We start from the raw sequence: 18,824 nt of genomic DNA, 5'->3' as shown, positions 1-18,824 counted from the left end.
CTTTAAATTTTGCCCCTCTCACCTTAAGTGCGTGCCCCGTAGTATTTGACATTGCAAATCTGGGAAAAAGATCCTGACTGTCAACCCTATGTATGCTCTTACGATTTGATAGACTTCTATCAGGTCCTCCCTCAGCCTCTGCCGCTCCAGAGAAAACAGCCCCAGTTTGTCCAGCCTCAGGGCGGCACGGTAGCACAGTGGTTAGCACTACTGCTTCACAGCTCCAGGGACCTGGGTTCGAATCCTGGCTCGGGTCACTGTCTGTGTGGAGTTTGCACATTCTTCTCATATCTGTGTGGGTTTCCTCCAGGTGCTCCGGTTTCCTCCCACAGTCCAAAGATGTGCAGGTTAGGTTGATTGGCCATGCTAAAATTGCCCCTTAGTGTCCTGGGATGTGTAGGTTAGAGGGATTAGTGGGTAAATGTGTAGGGATATGGGGATAGGGCCTGGGTGGGATTGTGGTCAGTGCAGACTCAATGAGCCGAAGGGCCTCTTTCTGCACTGTAGGGTTCTATGATTCTGTCCTTACAGCTTATAAACCCTCTATTCCAGGCAGAACCCTGGTAAACCTCTCCAAAGCCTCCGTATTGTTTCTGTAAAGTGGCGATCAGAATTGAACACAATACTCTAAGTGCGGCCTAATCAAAGTTTTGTAAAGCTGCAGTGTGATATCCGAACACTTGTACTCAGTGCCCTAACCAATAAAGGCAAGCATGCTATATGCCGTCTTTTAATAATGAATTTTTTGTCTCCATAGGCATTTAAGTCCAGCAAGGGGCATGCATGCGGCAGGTTGTAGTGGGCTGCTCTTGGACGTTGCTTCGGGAGTTGCCTATTGCTTCATGTCGTTAGTGTGCTTAAACTGGACCATCTCGAGGGCAACATGACAGCTCAGAGACTATCTCTGTTGCTGTGCGGACACATGGATTTGGGCCTGTGTCTGTGGGAGTCTGCACGTTCTCCCTGTGGTTGCGTGGGTTTCCTCCGGGTACTCTGGTTTCCTCCCACATCCCAAAGATGTGCTTTTAGGCTGATTGATTGGGTAACAAATTGTCCCTATATTGGACCTCCCTGATCCTCGCACATTAAGCGTAGACTAAAATCATGAATAGGTCACTGAGACAGTGGGACGGCGGCGCGGGCTCGTTGGGCCGAAGGGCCTGTTTCCCGTGCTGTGTTGTTCTTTGTTCTTTGTTCTTTACTACCCTATCTACTTGTGTGACCACTTCAAAACTGAAGCAAAAATTGTATGGTAACACTGCAGAATTTTTGAACCCTACCCACCCATCAAAGATCAAGCACATAAGCAAATAAAATTCCTCTGCCTTCATGCCACTATGATCCCCTTGCCCCTTCCTCCCTCAGCAAGCACCCATTCAAAGCCAATGAGATCCTTTCTCACAGCTTCCAGGAAAGGGAAGGTTAAAAGGAAAGCATAGTTTCCACTTGGTTCAGCACCCATCCCCACAAATTATTCTGGCATGGCTTATTGCTCCTTGACGCCAAATGATTGTGTGGAGTAGCTGGTATTGGACTGAGGTGGGCAAAGTGAGAAGTCTCACAACACCAGGTTAAAGTCCAACAGGTTTATTTGGTATCACAAGCTTTCGGAGCAGAGCTGTTCCTTCATCAGGTGAGTGGAGAGGTCAGTTTCACAAACACGGCATATATAGGCAGAGACACAATTGCAAGATAATGGTTGGAATGTGAGTCTTTTCAGGTGATGGAAATAATGGAATTGCTTCTGATGGTTACGTTCTCTTTCTGACGTACTCCAGTCTCCCTAATTCTTTGTGTGTGGTTCCATTTCTGGTTCATGCTGTTATTACAAAAGGTTCCTCATCATTCAGCTTGCTTTCCTCTAAGGTTTTGGTGAAAAATGGAGTGCTGAGTTTCAGCTGGGTGTTAAATTCTGGACAGGAGCCTGATACAGACCAAGCACTAAACTCTGGGGAGAAAGGATTGAAGGGAGAGCCTGCTGTGTGCGGCCCTGCTGTTCAAATGCACTGGCTTCATTTTTCAGTTGTTCCTGACTAATACAATTTTTGTTTTGCAGGATTGGAAGGAAAAGTACATTCATCCAAACTATTCCCAGATCTTCACAGGGAATGTGGTTGAAGAGGTATGTCTCTGTCCACTCAAACATTTGCTGTTCCTTACAGATCCCCTTATAGCTATCATTGAAAACTGTTCAAATTTTTCCATTTGCTTAACCAGCAGTGAGTGTATCTGTATACATTAACACACAAGGCCCATTCCACAGTGTAGAATATATTCCAAACGCACCAGTATATCTTCAGTAGCACACTACACAGGTTTTTTAATCTGACTGTGTAGTCCTCACAAATGATATGCCCATTATCAAAACATAGTCAACCACCACCAGACGGATGTGGAGACTTTGGAGAGGGTACAGAAAAGATTTACCAGGATGTTGCCTGGTGTGGAGGGCATTAGTTACGAGGAGAGATTGGAGAAACTTGGTTTGTTCTCACTGCAATGACAGAGGTTGAGGGGCGACCTGATAGAAGTCTACAAGATTATGAGGGGAATGGACAGGATGGATAGTCAGAAGCTTTTTCCCAGGGTGGAAAAATTAATTACTAGGGGGACACAGGTTTAAGGTGTAAGGAATAAGGTTTAAAGGAGATATACGAGGCATGTTTTTTTACACAGAGGGTGGCCGTGCCTGGAACTCTCTGCCGGGGGAGGTAATGGAAGCAAATACAATAATAAATTCTAAGGGGCATCTGGACAAATACACGAATAGGATGGGAATAGAGAAATACGGTCCCCGGGAGGGTAGGGGGTTTTAATTCACATGGGCAGCATGGACGGAGCAGGCTTGGAGGGTCAAAAAGCCTAGCCCTGTGCTGTAGTTTTCTTTGTTTCTTGAATTTCACATTCATTGTGATGCTGCAGCGAAGATCCTATGGGTGGGACTTTACATTTCAGTGCCCCTAGCATACTGCCTGGATTGCATATTGTGAAATGTTCTGTTTAATTACAGAATAATTCATTTAATTTAAAATTAATTTACCATCTAATATAAGACTTTAGGCCCACAATTTCATTATCTGTGCCAATTGCCACCTCATCAGTAACGTGATGGAAGGAGCCATCAGGCACTTACTCAGTAATAATCTGTTCATTGACACCCAGTTTGGATTCCACCAGGGCCACTCAGCTCCTGAGTTCATTACAGCCTTGGTTCAAACATAGACAAAAGAGCTGAACTCGAGGGGTGAGGTGATAGCAATATCCTGACAGTATGTGATCGAGTGTGGCGTCAAGGAGCCCGAGCAAAACTAGAGTCCAAGGAAATCGAGGGAAAACTCCCCTCTGACTAGAGTCATACCTGGCACAAAGGAAGATGGTTGTTGTGGTTGAAGGTCAATTATCTCAGCTCCGGGACATCAGTGCAGAAGTTCCTCAGGGTGGTGTCCCAGACACAAACACCTTCAACTGCTTCAGCAATGACCTTCCTTCAGAATTGGGGATGTTCGCTGATGACTACACAATATTTAACACCACTCACGACTCCTCAGATCTGAGGCAGTCCATGTCCAAATGCATCAAGACCTGTGTAATATCCAGGCTTAGGCTGACAAGTGACAATTAACATTCACGCCATATAAGTGCCAGCAAATGGCCATCTCCAACAGGAGAGAATCTAACCATCATTATCTGACATTCGATGGTATCATCATCGCTGAGTTCCCCAGCATCAACATCTTTGATGTTATCATTGACTACAAATTGAACAGAACTAGCCAGATACCTACTATGGCTACAAGAGCAGGCCAGAGGCTAGAAATCCTTTGATGAGTAACTCACCTCCAGCCCCCGCAAAGTCTGTTCACAATCTACAAGTTTCAATCAGGAGTGTAATGGAATACTCTCCACTTGCCTGGATGAATGCAGCTCCAACAACATTCAAAATGCTTGATAACATTCAGAACAAAGCAGCCCATTTGATTGGCATCCCTCCCATGAGCATTCAATCCTTCCACCCCAACGCAAAGTTAGCGACAGTGTGTACCATCTCCAAGATGCACTGTGGGAACTCACTGGGAATCCTCATAATAGCACCTTACAAATCCACGACCGCTACCATCTGGAAGGACAGAGGGAGCAGATACCTGGGAACACTACCACCTGGAAGATCCCCAAAACAATACAACACAAGCTTATCCAACCTCTCTTCATAACTTGAATGTTCCATCCCAGGCAGCAACGCAACCTGAGTCTCCAACGCACCCCCTCCAGTGCAATCACATCCTTCCTATAATATGGTGATCAGAAGGATTTTTTTTTAAATCCGTACTTCCAATGTGTAGCAGGAACACTGGATCTGAAGATCCCACTCCATAGGTCTATTGTTTATCAATATAACCCTGCTGCATATCTGAGGTTCCTTGATATTCACAGTTAAATATTCAATAAAGAAAAGTGTGCCAGGGTGGGGGCAGGGAGGAGGAAATAAAACCTGTTGGAAGATCTTGCGCATTATTGTCATTATTGTACAATAGTTTTAAAAACACAAGAAACATTACCCCTTTAATGAGCTTCCCACATCAATAAACTACAAAAGGTCGTGAATATAGCCCAATCCATCACTCAAACCACCCTCCCATTCATGGACTCTGTCTATATTTCCCGCTGCCTCGGAAAAGCAGCCAGCATAATTAAGGACCCCACACACCCCCGGGCATTCTCTCTTCCACTTTCTTCCGTTGGGAAAAAGACACAAAAGTCTGAGCTCACGTAACAACTGACTCAAGAGCAGCTTCTTCCCTGCTGCCATCAGACTTTTGAATGGACCTACCTCGCACTAAGTTGATCTTTCTCTACACCCTAGCGATGACTGTAACACTACATTCTGCACTCTCTCGTTTCCCTTCTCTATGAAAGGTATGCTTTGTCTGGAAAGCGCGCAAGAAACAATACTTTTCACTGCATACTAATACATGTGACAGTGATAAATTAAATCAAGTCAAATCAAATCACCACCACACCACCATGCTAAGGAGCTCTGCTGGATTTCAGTCAGGGATCAAACTATCCTTAAATAATGTCCGGACATTACAGTAATATAAAAATGACTCAAGGTCAGCAGTGAGCTCAGGCAGTAATTCACTCCCGCAGATCTGATTATAACCGTTAACTGCGGCACCAAATTGCCATGTCATTTTGATCGCTATAGTTTTGTTTCCCCATCCACAGTTAGATATACAGCCTGTCCTTCCACTCCAGCTATTTAATGCGGACTTCCTTGCTCTTTTTGGCAGCCATGCCCAGATGTCTTCTGGTTCCCCATATTTTCAGAGACAACCTGTGATCAACTTGTGGACGAAGTGGAGCACTATGGTATCTGGTCTGGTGGAAAGAATGAGGTGAAGCCTTGGATTGGCGTGCATTAGTTCCAGTAGGCCGCACTGTCTTACTCTTACGTATTTTTAAAAAGTAGATATCGCAGTAGACAGTTGTTGCTCCTATTTTCTAGTTTCTTTATTGTTGAATACTTCTGTCACTCCCCTCCACACGCTTGGGGCAGTGCGGTGGCACAGTGGTTAGCACTGGTGCCTCACAGGGACAGGTGATTCCCAGCTTGGGCCACTGTCTATGTGGAGTCTGCACGTTCTCCTCGTGTCTGCATGGGTTCCCCCCCACAGTCCGAAAGACGTGCTGGTTAGACGGATTGGCCGTGCTAAATTCTCCCTCAGTTGTACCCAAACAGGCGCCGGAATGTGGCGACCAGGGGATTTTCACGGTAACTTCATTGCAGTGTTAGTGTAAGCCTACTTGTGACACTAATCAATAAACGTTAAAAATTTTAAAACTTGTGTCTTGTTCATTTTACAGTACAGTCACTCATTCGTATGAGCTCAGGATATAAAGCTTTCCTCACTAAAGCTCTCTGCCACCCCGCATCTTTCTCCATCATAAAACCTGCCTCTTTAACTGTGCTTATGTTCATTTGCGCAGTATCTTGGCTCAGTGTCAAATTTTGTTCACTCATTACCCCTGTGAAGTTACGTGGGACATTTCAGTCCATTAAAGGTGCCACATAAATGTGACATGATGGTAAAAAGTGAAAGCAAGATTGTAGAAATTGCAACTAAAAGAGAAAATGCTAGAAAATCTCGGCAGATCTGGCAGCATCTGTAAAGAGAGAAAAGAGCTGATGTTTCGAGTGCAGATGACCCTTTGTCATCTGCTTTGACAAAGCTTTGACAAAGAGTCATCTGGACTCGAAACGTCAGCTCTTTTCCCTCCTAACATATGCTGCCAGACCTGCTGAGATTTTCCAGCATTTTCTCTGTTTGGTTTCAGATTCCAGCATCCACAGTAATTTGCTTTTATCCATTGTAGAAATTGCAGCTCTGACGAAGGGTCATTTAGACTCGATGGCTGGTATTTTACAACGTCACTAGGGCGAGGCTCATAAGATCATGCCCGAGGCCAACAGAGAATTCCATTCTGCGAGCCTCGTCCGTCCCAATTCCGAGGCGGGCATGGCGTTAAAATTCCGGCCAAAACGTTGGCTGTATTCTCCCTCCGTAGATACTGTCAGACTTATTGAGATAATGCAACATTTTCTGTTTCTGTTTCGGATTCTAGCACCCAGCAGTAATTTGCCTTTGTATCATTGTAGAAATTGCTGATTTGTACACTAACAAAAACTGAGGGTTTGTTTTGAGCTGAATTGAGTCAGGAACGTGGGGATCATGGCATCTTTGCATCCCTGCCCCTGTCTGTGTTTTACCTTCTCTCAAACTGCAAGATCCCTGCCTGCTAACTCCTCCTTTCTGTTTTAGGACAAGCGGCTAGTGGGTGGGTATGAAAATGTTCCCACTGACGATATTCACATGACCCAGGTCGGACTGGACCAGGTGTGGCTGCATTTCATTCGGGAGTACATTGCGCCAGTGGCATTAAAGCTTTTCTCTGGTTATCACACTAAGGTACGGTCTTCTTTCACAAGTGTCATTGAAAAAGGAAGGGTGAGTTGTAGCTTGAGACAAGATCAGGTTTCTGCCCATCAGTTGAATCAAGCAGAGGTGCTACAGTGGAAGGAGCTGATGAGTAGAGTCGATTTCAGCGAAAGTTTTCTCTTATTTGTCATATTCTAGAGTGTAATTTTCTTACCATCTTACAGATCCAGTTAGTCAGTGTATTCCAGGTGCTCGTTGACAAAGGAAGGGTGTGGCCACTTATTCAGTCACGTTGGCTGGTAAGATATTGAATCATAGAATCCCTACAGTGGAGAAGGAGGCCATTCGGTCCCTTGAGTCTGCACCAACGGCAATCCCACCCAGGCCCTATCCCCACAACCCCACATATTTACCCTGCTAATCCTCCTGACACAAATGGTCAAATTAGCAAGACCATTCAACCTTAACTGTGCATCTTCCAATTGTGGGAGGAAAAGCATGGAGACATGGGGAGAATGTACAAGATCCACCCAGTCACCCGAGGCTGGAATTGAACCAGGGTCCCTGGCGCTGTAAGGCAGAAGTGCTAACCACTGTGCCATTGTGCCGCCAGCCATTGTCAGCCGGATATTGTCAGAAATAACAGGTATTACAGCGCATCCATAAATTCCTCGGTGTTTTGGAATAGTGGAATCTAGAATAACTGATCACAATCAAAATCTGATTTTCAATATCACATAAGTGTGATTGTTTAATTGGTGGCATTTGATGTACTAATATTTACTAGCAATGCCATTGTTCAAAGCCCATTGCCTCTGTTACAACTTAGCTAACCGTAGACGTTACAATATCAGTGAATCCTGATGATCACTTAATAACTGCCCCGCTAACCAAAAGCATTTATCATCAGCTACTCAGCCTGTCCGCCCCACTGTACTCCCCCAGGTTCTCCATCCCATCAGGCTGCTAAGAATAATTATTCTTCTGAAAGCAATTCTTTTCATTTGCCCGTTCTAACTCCTGTCACTCTGATGTGTAGCTGGCTGTTAAACAGGTGAGTGAGAACACTCATGGGAAGAGGTTAAACCCATTAATCAGTTGCTCAGCTGCTTAATGTGTTGGTGAACACTGAGGAGAGTTACTCAGGGTACCCATGGTACTGATCAATCAATTAATTAATTAGTAATTGTTTGCACTATTGACTATGTAGATTAGTGTAAATGAAAAGGGTTTTCCATTGAAGGAATGTCTCTGTAATGCTGGTAATTCTGGATTGCTTTCATTTAGATGTTTGATACCATGGTCCTATATTAAACACTGGGAGAGGCAATGGCCTAGTGGTATTATCCAGAAACTCAGCCAATGTTCTGGGGACCCAGGTTCGAATCCTGCCACGGCAGATGGTGGAATTTGAATTCAATAAAAAAATTTGGAAATTAAGAATCTACTGATGACCACAATTGTCAGCAAAAATCCACCTGGTTCACTAGTCCAAAGATATGCAGGCTAGGTTGTTTGGCCATGCTAAAATTGTCCTTAGTGTCCTGAGATGCGTAGGTTAGAGGGATTAGCGAGTAAAGTATGTTGGGATATGGGGGTAGAGCCTGGGTGGGTTTGTGGTCAGTGCAGACTCGATGGGCTGAACAGCCTCTTTCTGTACTATAGGAATCTATGATCTATGAACTAATGTAGTTCAGGAAAGGAAATCTGCCGTCCTTACCCAGTCTGGCCTATATGTGAATCCAGAGCCACAGCAATGTGGTTGACTCTCAACTGCCCTCAGGCAAATAGGGAGGGGCAATAAATGTCCCACAAATATAAAAAAAACTTGATTCAAACATGAACTAGTCTAGCAAAACACTTAAGTTCCCCAAATAAATACAGCAAGTTTGCCATTGTACATTTAGAAAGGGTAAAGTACAAAGGGAGATGTTAGCACCTAAAGGGAGAGTAAGTGAAGGTATTACCTAGGCCAATGAGTCTTTTTATTCTTATACGGGATGTAGCTGTCGCTGGCATTTATTCCTTAATGTCCTGGATTGCTGGCCCATTTCAAAGGGCAGTCAAGAGTCGACCACATGCCCTGGGTCTGGAGTCACATGTAGGCTATGGCAGATAAGGATAGCAGATTTCCATTCTGAAGCACGACAATTGGTGATCGTTTCATGCAAACCTCGTTACTGAGACGAGCTTTGTATTCCAGATATAGTAATTCAATTTAAATTCCACCAGCTGCCATAGCGGGATTGTCCCCACGTCCCCAGGCAATGAGCCTGAGCCTCTGGAGTCTGAGTCCAGTCACATTTCCACTATGGCTCCATCTCTGTTACTTTTTCTGGAATGCTGTAACAACTTGCATCCTGGGCCACAACTTTCCAGCCCTTCATGTTGGCGAGATCTTCCAGTCCCACCTTTACGAATGGAGACTTAAATGGCTTGCCAGATCTGTTGTTGGTGGGTGGGGTGGAGATACCTGGAAAATTCTGACCATGAAGTGATTTGATTTATTATTGTCACATGTATTGGGATACAGTGAAAAGTATTGTTTCTTGCGCACGATGCAGACAAAACATTACGTTTGTAACAAGGACTGGGAAAGGAGAGGGTGCAGAATGTAGTGCTACAGACATAGCTAGGGTGTGGAGAAAAATCAGCTCAATTTAAGGTAGGTCCATTCAGAGGTCTGAAGACAGCAGGAAAAAAGCTGCTTTGATTTGGTAGGAATGCAACCTCAGACTTTTATAACTCTTTCCTGTTGGAAGAAGGTGGAAGAGAGAATGTCTGGGGTACGTGGAGTCTTTGATTCCAAGACAGTGGGAAGTATAGATGGAGTCGATGGGAGGCTGGTTTGTGTCATGGACTGGGCTACATTCACAACTATGTTCACAAGTGATAGGAAAAGAACAGAACCTATGCTTTCCCTGTGAGCCCCTAATTTAAATCATACCAGTGGACAGTACGGCAGGAGCCATAGGCATTTTATTTTTTACAGTAAGAGGAAAGGAAAAAAAGTTATGGAGGGGGAGCTGCTGATAGCTGCAAATGCTCTCCAGCTACAAGGGGAATATCAAACACAGAAGCCAGAAACACTTCAAACGACATTTTTTCGATAGTGCAAATTTTGGAAGCTTTTACTGAGGAGATTGGCTCTGCCAATTTTGGTTCCAAGCAACTAATAATTCTTTATTACTGGAACTGACAGAAGTGTTTCCACATGTTTGTTAATATATTCCCCAACAAACATTTAGCTGAGTAAAGACTGTCAACAGACTTATAAACTTGACTGAAAGGAGACAGGCTGGCAACAACCTAACAACGATGTACAATTGGCTGGACTGTCCAGTTGGTTATTATAATGTCTGAACCAGTGGCTGGTTTTAATTATACATTCAGTTAAAATAGCGCTCATCAGAATATCACATTTTTAATGTTTAACTTAGTCTTGTGGGTTCTGACAGTCCTTTGAAATGTGTTTTCAGCAAGTGAGAGGTTTAAACAAAACCATCAATTTTATTTGGCAAAAACTAATGGCTGAAAGGCAATTAATGAGTGAAAATTAAAGTGAAATGTCACCACAGTCGGAGGGGAGGTCACAGGCCACTCTTCCCTGTAAGAGAGAGCTGACTGTTGGTGATTTAATCTAATGGCCACCACACCTCAGGCAAAGGGTGAGGTTGAGAAGACAAGGGCAGTGGAGGTGGGATTTTCCAACCAGGCTAGCCCCAAAACCGGAAAAATCACTCAGCTATGATTCCTGTGGCAAACAGAGGGGGGAGATTCCACCCAGGGCCATTATGAATGACTTCAGTCGGTACAGGAACTGAACCCGCACTGTTAGCATCACTTTGCATCACGGACTTGCTGTCTAGCCAACTGAACTATGGTTAAGAAGGCGAATGGAGTACTGGCCTTCATCAATCGAGGAATTGAGTTTAGGAGTCGAGAGACAATGTTGCAGCTATATAGGACCCTGGTCAGACCCCACTTGGAGCATTGTGCTTAGTTCTGGTCGCCTCGTTACAGGAAGGATGTGGAAGCCATAGAAAAGGAGATTTACAAGGATGTTGCCTGGATTAGGAAGCATGCCTAATGAGGATAGGTTGAAGAAGCTCGGCCTTTTCTCCTTGGAGAGACGAAGGATGAGGGGTGACCTGATAGAGGTATTGATTGAGTAGATAGTCAGAGGCTTTTTCCCAGGGCTGAAATGGTTGCCACAAGAGGACACAGGTTTAAGATGCTGGGGAGTAGATACAGAGGAGATGTCAGGGGTAAGTTTTTCACTCAAAGGGTGGTGGGTGCGTGAAATGGGCTGCCGGCAACAGTGGTGGAGGCAGATTCGATAGGGTCTTTTTAAGAGACTTTAAGATAAACACATGGAACTTAGTAAGATAGAGGGTTATAGGTAAGCCTAGTAATCTCTAAGGTAAGGACATGTTCAGCACAACTTTGTGGGCCAAAGGGCCTGTATTGTGCTGTAGTTTTCCTATGTTTCTGAGAATTAATCCAACCCTTGAACTAATGAGCACTCCAAGAGCACACTGCCACAAAAACGATGAAGCAACTCGATAGTTCTGAACGTTGTTGGTTTATTTTCTTTCCAGGGTTTTGCCATGCTGAACTTTGTCGTAAAGTATACACCAGAAAGACAAGCTTATCTAAGACCTCATCACGATTCCTCTACATTCACGATAAACATCGCCCTAAACAATAAAGGAATAGATTATCAGGTGGGTTAAACATGTTCCTTGTGTTATTTTATTCCAGCACCTTGTCTTCCCACTTGAAGTTTCGTTAAAGGTCTTAAGCTTAAGTGCATTTAGGTTTCTACCTTCAGTATGCCTACTTTCTGGTTAGGAGAAGTCAGAGTGAGAGTTGAGTTGAGTTGAATTTTTTTTTTAGCTGGATCTTTAGCATACTGAAAGGGATCTGGAGATCGTGTTCATGCATTATTTACTAGCCAACACTTTCCTCCACCTCTCTCACCTCTTCCACCCTCACCAATTCCCTCCAGTTCCTTCAGCAGCATTGGGCTTAGGATGGCAAGGGCTGGTTGGGAATGCCAATTCCTGTATCCCCGCTGCCGTATTACGCTCTAGCAAGCTGCGATTGGCATTAGACACGACTTGCATTCCTTACTCAGGAAGAACTCTCACCTTGGAGAGCTGCCTGCCAAACAGAGTGGCCGGCAACTGGCCAACCCCTCCAGCAACAGCTCAGCCGTGGCCAAAAGAGGTACTGCACAAAGCTCCCTGAGCTTAAATCCTGGGACCTGAAGGACAACTTTTAATGTTTATTTATTAAGTGTCACAAGTAGGCTTACATTAACATTGCAATGAAGTTACTGTGAAAATCCCCTAGTTGCCACACTTTGGCACCTGTTCGGGCCCACTGAGGGAGAATTTAGCATGGCCAATGCACCTAACCAGCACGTCTTTCAGTCTGTGGGAGGAAACCGGAGGAAACGCACGCAGACACGGGGAGAACATGCAAATCCCGCACAGGCTGTCACCCGGGGAATCGAACCTGAGTCTCTGGCACAGTAAGGCAGCAGTGCAAATTACTATGCCAACGTGCCACTACCACCATTCCGCCACCACCACCCCCCCCCCCCCCCCACCTCCCGCAGTTACCTACAAAGTAATTGGCTGGGGTCCTAGGGCACGGAGGCTGAGGAATGCTTGGGGAGTTGCCACGAGGACAATCGCGATCTCAGGGAGACCAGTATTGCCTGCCGCCTCAGTCTGTTTTAACCCTTATACGGTGGACAAATAACTTGAGTAGACGTCTTGTTAGTACAACCAATATTTATTTAAACCCACACAATCAATAATCACCCACCCTACCAACAATAAGAGATCCTACAGGAAAATACTCGAATTCAAGTACAATACAAGACCTTGAATTAACTTTGCGTGACTGACAAGTACCCAAACAGATATTGGCCTTTATCTGTGTGCTGGTCTTGGTAGTCGTCTGTGTGGTCGGGTCCTTTGGTCTGGTGTGGCACTCTGGCTCTGATCTTCCTTTCCTTCCTTCTCGGGTGTGGTGGCTTTCCTCTTGCTGGCAATGTTCACCATTGTTGTAGCTTGTTCATGGGGTCAGAGGGAGAGAGAGAGAGATTCCTGGCTGTGTAGCACCTTTTATACCCCGTTTGGTTTCGTGCCCCTTTTTGGCCATTGCCAATCAATCGATCAGGACTTGATCACCCTGATCGATAAGAGTCCAATCAGGTGCTACCACACCGATTTCTGGCCGTGTCCCCGGCAGCCATGTCTGTAGGTGATGTAGGCACATAGGTCACATACCTTCCTCCTAAATAAGGATTCACGGTGCCTTTACATCTGGCACACAACCCAGTGTGACCAGAAAGTCTCTCTCATCCTGGAGATGGCCCATATCCTGTTTATTCATTCATCAGGGTTGCAGCCTGTTTGTCTCTGCCTTTAAACTGCAGCCTGTCAGTTTAGTTTCTTGCCCAATTGTCCCAGAGTGCTTTACAAAACGCCATTTTAGATGGCCTGTTTGGCTACACCAGCATGTGGTGCACAGAGGCCCAGAGGTAACTGGACCTTAATAAAAGAATGCCCCTCTCAGAACGGAACATCAACATAGAAGGTCTGGCTGTAAGGCAAAACATAGTCGTGTCTATTATGTTAATGCATTATGACCCAATATCTTGATTTAGTCAACATTCATTATAAGTTTTGTTGCTGCATGGTTAGAAAGATTCATTATCTAATGAGCTGTGTGGTTTTATTTCTCCCCACAGTCTCCAAGGCCCCAGTGGGCTCACACTGAAATCGATGAGCTGAACCCACTAATGAAATATCCTTCCTTATTGTAAAAATCTGGTGGCAGTCAATTGGGTTTGCCTCATTTCACACTCCCATTTGAAATGGGATTTAGCTTCATTTTAACAGTTTGTGTTTTGCGGAGAGTAATTGAACACAAAGAGCAAGGGTGGGATTTTCCAGACGCACTTGCCCCAAACTGGAAAATCCCACCCCAGGTCAACAGACCTTTGCATGGTCCCTGCCCCCCCCCCCCTCGCCCACTACAATTCCTGACGGGCGGGACAGGAAAACTTCTCTCCTAACAGTCAAAGCAAATTTCATTTATCAGTGTCTCTCCTCCTCAGAAAATCTAGACCACGTGACCTGACTTATTTGCTATTGGTCTGCTTTTCTGAAAGAAGTGGCTATTGCGATAGTTGATGTGTTAATTTTAATTTGCCAAAATTCCATAGATTTGGGGTGGGTTCCATCAGATTGGAAGATGGCGAATATAACCACCATACAGTCCTTGTGGAGACCAAGTTCCATCTTCACTATGAGGATATCCTCCATGGTATCGTGTGCACTACCATCGTGCTAAATCGGATAGATTTCTACCAACTCAAGACCCGGCATTCATGCGACGCTGTGGGCCATCATCAGCAATAGAATTGTACTCAACCACAATCTGTAACCTCATGGTCCAGCATATCCCCCATTCTACTATTGCCATTAGCCAGGAGGTCAACCCTGGTTCAGTGCAGAAGGGCCTCCCGGAAGCTAAACCAGGTTTATCTAAAAAAAAAATGAGGGGCCAACCTGATGAAGCTACAACACAGGGTACTTGGGTGCCAAACAGCAAATAATAGAACCAAGCTATCCCACAACCAAAGGCTCAGATCACATATCTGCAGTCCTGCCACATTCAGCCGTGAACGGTGGTGGACAGTTAAATAACTACTACTGGAGGAGGTTCCGCAAATATTTCCATCCTCAATGAAGGTGGAGCCCAGCACATCAGTGCGAAAGATAAGGCTGAAACATTTGCAGGAATCTTCAGCCAGAAGTGCCAAACGGATAATATATCTTGGCCTCCACCGGAGGTCCCCAGCATCGCAAATGTCAGTTTTCAAACAATTCAATTCACTCCACATGTATCAGGAAATGGTTGGTGGTACTGGATATTGCAAATACAATGGGCCCTGACAACATTCCTGCAATAGTACTTGTGCTCCAGAACTTGCTGTGCCCCTTGCCAAGTTGTTCCAGTACAGTTACAACACTGGCATCTAACCACGATATGGAAAATTGCCCAGGTATGTCCTGTAGACAAGAAACAGGACAAATCCAACACGGCCAGTTAACACCCATTCAGCCTCTCGATCATCAGTAGGTGTTGAAAGTGGTCATCACAGTGCTATCAAGTGGCACTTAGCCATAACCTACTCACAGCAGCTCAGTTTGGGTTTCTCCAGGGTCACTCAGCTGCTGACCTCATAACAGCCTTGGTTCAAACATGGACAAAAGAGCTGAACTCAAGGGGTGAAGTGAGAGTGACTGCCCGTGATATCACGGTAGCATCTGACGGAGTATTCACGACACAGACAGTGACCATCTCCAGCGAGACCTAGTCATTACTCCTTGACATTCAATGGTATTACCATCACTGAATGTCCCTGAGCAACATCCGATCAGAAACTGAACTGTACTGGCCAGTAATTTTTAACCCAACCTGTTTGGTCAAAACTGACTGGTTTGGATGTAACACCCATTTTACATCTTTACTTTCCTTTTATAAAGGAGATGTTTGGTTAAAATTGCCCCCAATCTGTCTGGTGTCAGCTTGATGGTGTAAAATGACACTGAAATAGCAGAAGTGAAGATTCTATGTCACAGATATTGTCCAATAACAGAAATTAGTAATAAATAGCTAAATTGTTAATTACTGCATCAATTAACAGGCTGCTGCCCTTGGAAGCAGATGATGAAAGAGCCTCTTCTCCCCACCCTCCCTGTACACAATGCTCCTGAAGATCACTAGTGACAGCGGTTAGAATTCCCTGATTAACATTATCCATATATCTTCAATGCTATTACAGACTTTATTCATCATCCCTGAAGAATGCTGAAGACAGTTGGCATTATCTGCTAATGATGTAAAGTGTAAGCAACCATTAAAGCCTTCAGATCCTATCCAGATAACTTGCTCTGCTGCCAACAATAGCTAACTTAACCATGGTGGCACAGTGGTTAGCACTGCTGCCACATGGCACCAGGGATCCAGGTTCAATTCCAGCCTTGGATGTCTGTGTGGAGTTTGCACATTCTCCCCATGGGCGTGTGAGTTTCCTCCAAGTGCTTTGGTTTGCTTCAAGTCGTTTCCTCTCTTTAAATCTGGAGCTTTCGTCTGCTACTCACTCATGCCTTGATTTAACGGGACCTTTTCCAGATTCCTGTTCCTTTACTTTGACATAACTTAGAAAAGGTCTTCTTGGGACCTTTCTTCTTTTTCCTTTAGAACAAAGAAAAGTGCAGCGTAGGAACAGACCCTTCATCCCTCCAAGTCCACGCCAATCATGATGCCCTAATTAAAAACCTCCTGTATTTAGTCAGTCCATATCCCTCTATTTCCTCTCTGTTTATGTACCCATCTAGGTGCCTCTTAAATGTTGCTAATGTGCCTGCTTCCACCACCTCTTCTGGCAGGGCGTTCCAGGCACCCACCACTCTCTGCGTGAAAAACGTCACCCTCACATCTCACTTAAACTTTCCCCCTCTCGCCTTGAACCTGTGTAATTAATCCTTGGAAGAGCCTCTGACTATCCACCCTGGCAATGCCTCTCATAATTTTGTAGACGTCTATCAGGTCTCCCCTCAGCCTCCGTCTTTCCAGTGAAAACAATCCTAGTTTACTCAGCCCCTCCTCATGGCCAACACCCTGGAGATCAGGCAACATCCTGGTGAACCTTCTTTGCATTGTCTCCAAAGCTTCCACATCCTTCTAACAGTGTGGTGACCAGAATTGCACGCAGTATTCCAAATGTGGCATAACCAAGGTTTTATAAAGCTGCAACATGATTTGCCAACTCCTGTACTTCAGGACCTGCTCCCTACAGTTCCCCCTCCCACTACATTGCTGAAAACTTGGTATCTCTACTGAGATGCTGAACTCTTTTACTGAACTCTACAGTGACTCATCTAAGATTTTTAGACTTATTTTTCTCAGCAATCTGCTGGTTGGTTAGGAAATGGGAAACGTAAACTGCTGTCTTCACTTTAGAGAATAATCACTAACTGAATTAAAAACCACTGATCTATCTACATGGGACCTTCTTTCTCAACCTTTGTTGCTAGGCAATAGCAGTTTTTTCTCTTCTTTTTTCTCTGAACTTCCCCAAACATGTGGTAGCACAGTGATTAGCACTGCTACTTCACAGTGCCAGGGACCCGGGTTTGATCCTGGGTCACTGTGCGGAGTCTGCAGGTTCTCCCTGTGCCTGCGTGGGTTCCTCCTGGTGCTCCAGTTCTCTCCCACATTCTGAAAGACATGCTGGTTAGGTGCATTGACCGGAACAGGTGCTGGACTGTGGCCACTAGGGGAATTTCACAGTAACTTCATTGCAGTGTTAATGTAAGCCTTACTTGTGACTAATAAATAAACTTTAACTTTACTTTGAACTACTTCAAGGGTCATAAAACCTAATTAAAATACAAATTGTACAAACAGCTCGAGACTTGTTGTCTCCACTCTAACATGAAGCTAAAGCCAGGTTTCACCTTTTTATCCCACAAATAAGAAAAACTAAATTAAACTTAAAATATCTTATTCCTAATGCACACAAACACAACTCAATTCTACATAAGAACATAAGAAATAGGAGCAAGAGTAGGCCATCTAGCCCTTTGAGCCTGCCCCGCCATTCAACAAGATGGCTGATCTTAAGTGGCTCAGTTCCACTTTCTCGCTTTCTCCCCATAACCCTTAATTCCCTTGTCTATCAGAAACCTATCTACCTGTGACTTAAATATATTCAGCGAGGTTAACTCCACCACTTCAATGGGCAGAGAATTCCAGAGACTCACCGCCCTTTGAGTGAAGAAGTTCCTCCTCAATTCTTCTGGGGTCTGTAACACAATTCATATTCCAGCATGGTTTACCTCTGTTTTGGGACAAAGTTGATCCTCATAAAAGTGTTTACTTCAACACTGCATATTTATTTTAGTTATAGAGAAAGATTTCATGCATTATGTCCACCATTCAAATGTTCATATTTTGCTACAGATGTGTGACAGTCATTGAGAAAAATGAAAGCACGGATCCTTCTGAGCATATGTGTGTAGACACTTAACACATAACTCCAGCAATAATCTTTTCTCTCAATACTGAATACTGAAATTCATTCTAGCTGCTCAAAAATGTTTAAAAAATTATCCTTTTTTCATTACAGGGTGGAGGTTGCAAATTCCATCGATATAACTGCCTTATCGAGTCCCCCAGGAAAGGCTGGAGTTTCATTCACCCAGGAAGATTAACTCATCTCCACGAAGGGCTTCCGACTACAAATGGAACACGATACATTGCAGTGTCTTTTGTTGATCCGTAGAACTCTGATGTCTGTGCATCCAAATGAACACAAAAAGAGTATGACTAGAGGCTTGTCTTTTGAAACTTCCGACCTCCAATTCAAGATATAATGGGCACAGTAAGACATCTCACAACATCAGGTTAAAGTCCAACAGGTTTACCTGGAATCACAAGCTTTCAGAGAGCTGCTCCTTCATCAGGTGAGTCGCCTGAGGAAGGACAATGTTCTGAAAGCTCGTGATTCCAGGTAAACCTGTTGGACTTTAATCTGGTGTTGTGAGACTTTTTACTGTGCCCATCCAGTCCAACACCGGCATCTTCACATCAAGATAGAATGATGTAGGAATTTGTCTCTGATGGAAACGCAAGGCAGCCCTTAACAGATCAGTCACTCATTATATACTGGGCGAGATTCTCCAGCCATTCACACTAGCGGATTCTCTGGTCTCGCTGCGGTGACTCAAGATTTTGTTGAGCACCAATTCCTCCATCCTTGCTGGTCGCGGCAGGCGTGAATGGCCGGAGAAT

The 18,824-nt window shown here is 44.6% G+C and overlaps 1 protein-coding gene across 3 annotated transcripts in view; it reads left to right on the top strand.

Moving 5' to 3' along the window:
• plod2 (procollagen-lysine, 2-oxoglutarate 5-dioxygenase 2) overlaps positions 1-18,428 on the top strand; it is a 149,616-nt gene extending 131,188 nt beyond the window's left edge. For 2 of the 3 annotated variants that reach the window (XM_080185964.1, XM_080185963.1), the window contains 5 exons: positions 2,057-2,122; positions 5,292-5,396; positions 6,822-6,968; positions 11,540-11,665; positions 18,160-18,428. In XM_080185964.1, coding sequence (XP_080042090.1) covers positions 2,057-2,122; positions 5,292-5,396; positions 6,822-6,968; positions 11,540-11,665; positions 18,160-18,315 — 600 coding nt within the window. In that variant the 3' untranslated portion in view covers positions 18,316-18,428. Of the gene's footprint in view, positions 1-2,056; positions 2,123-5,291; positions 5,429-6,821; positions 6,969-11,539; positions 11,666-18,159 lie in introns of those variants that run through there. The other variant, XM_080185965.1, reaches the window with a different exon arrangement.
• Positions 18,429-18,824: the final 396 nt, after the last annotated feature.

This window comes from Carcharhinus amblyrhynchos, chromosome 3 (assembly GCF_965287045.1).
Source record: "Carcharhinus amblyrhynchos chromosome 3, sCarAmb.v2.hapA, whole genome shotgun sequence".
In the NCBI taxonomy this organism is placed as follows: domain Eukaryota; kingdom Metazoa; phylum Chordata; class Chondrichthyes; order Carcharhiniformes; family Carcharhinidae; genus Carcharhinus; species Carcharhinus amblyrhynchos.
The sequence above is the reverse complement of the archived record's forward strand: the minus strand, read 5'-3'. Positions and strand labels throughout refer to the sequence as shown.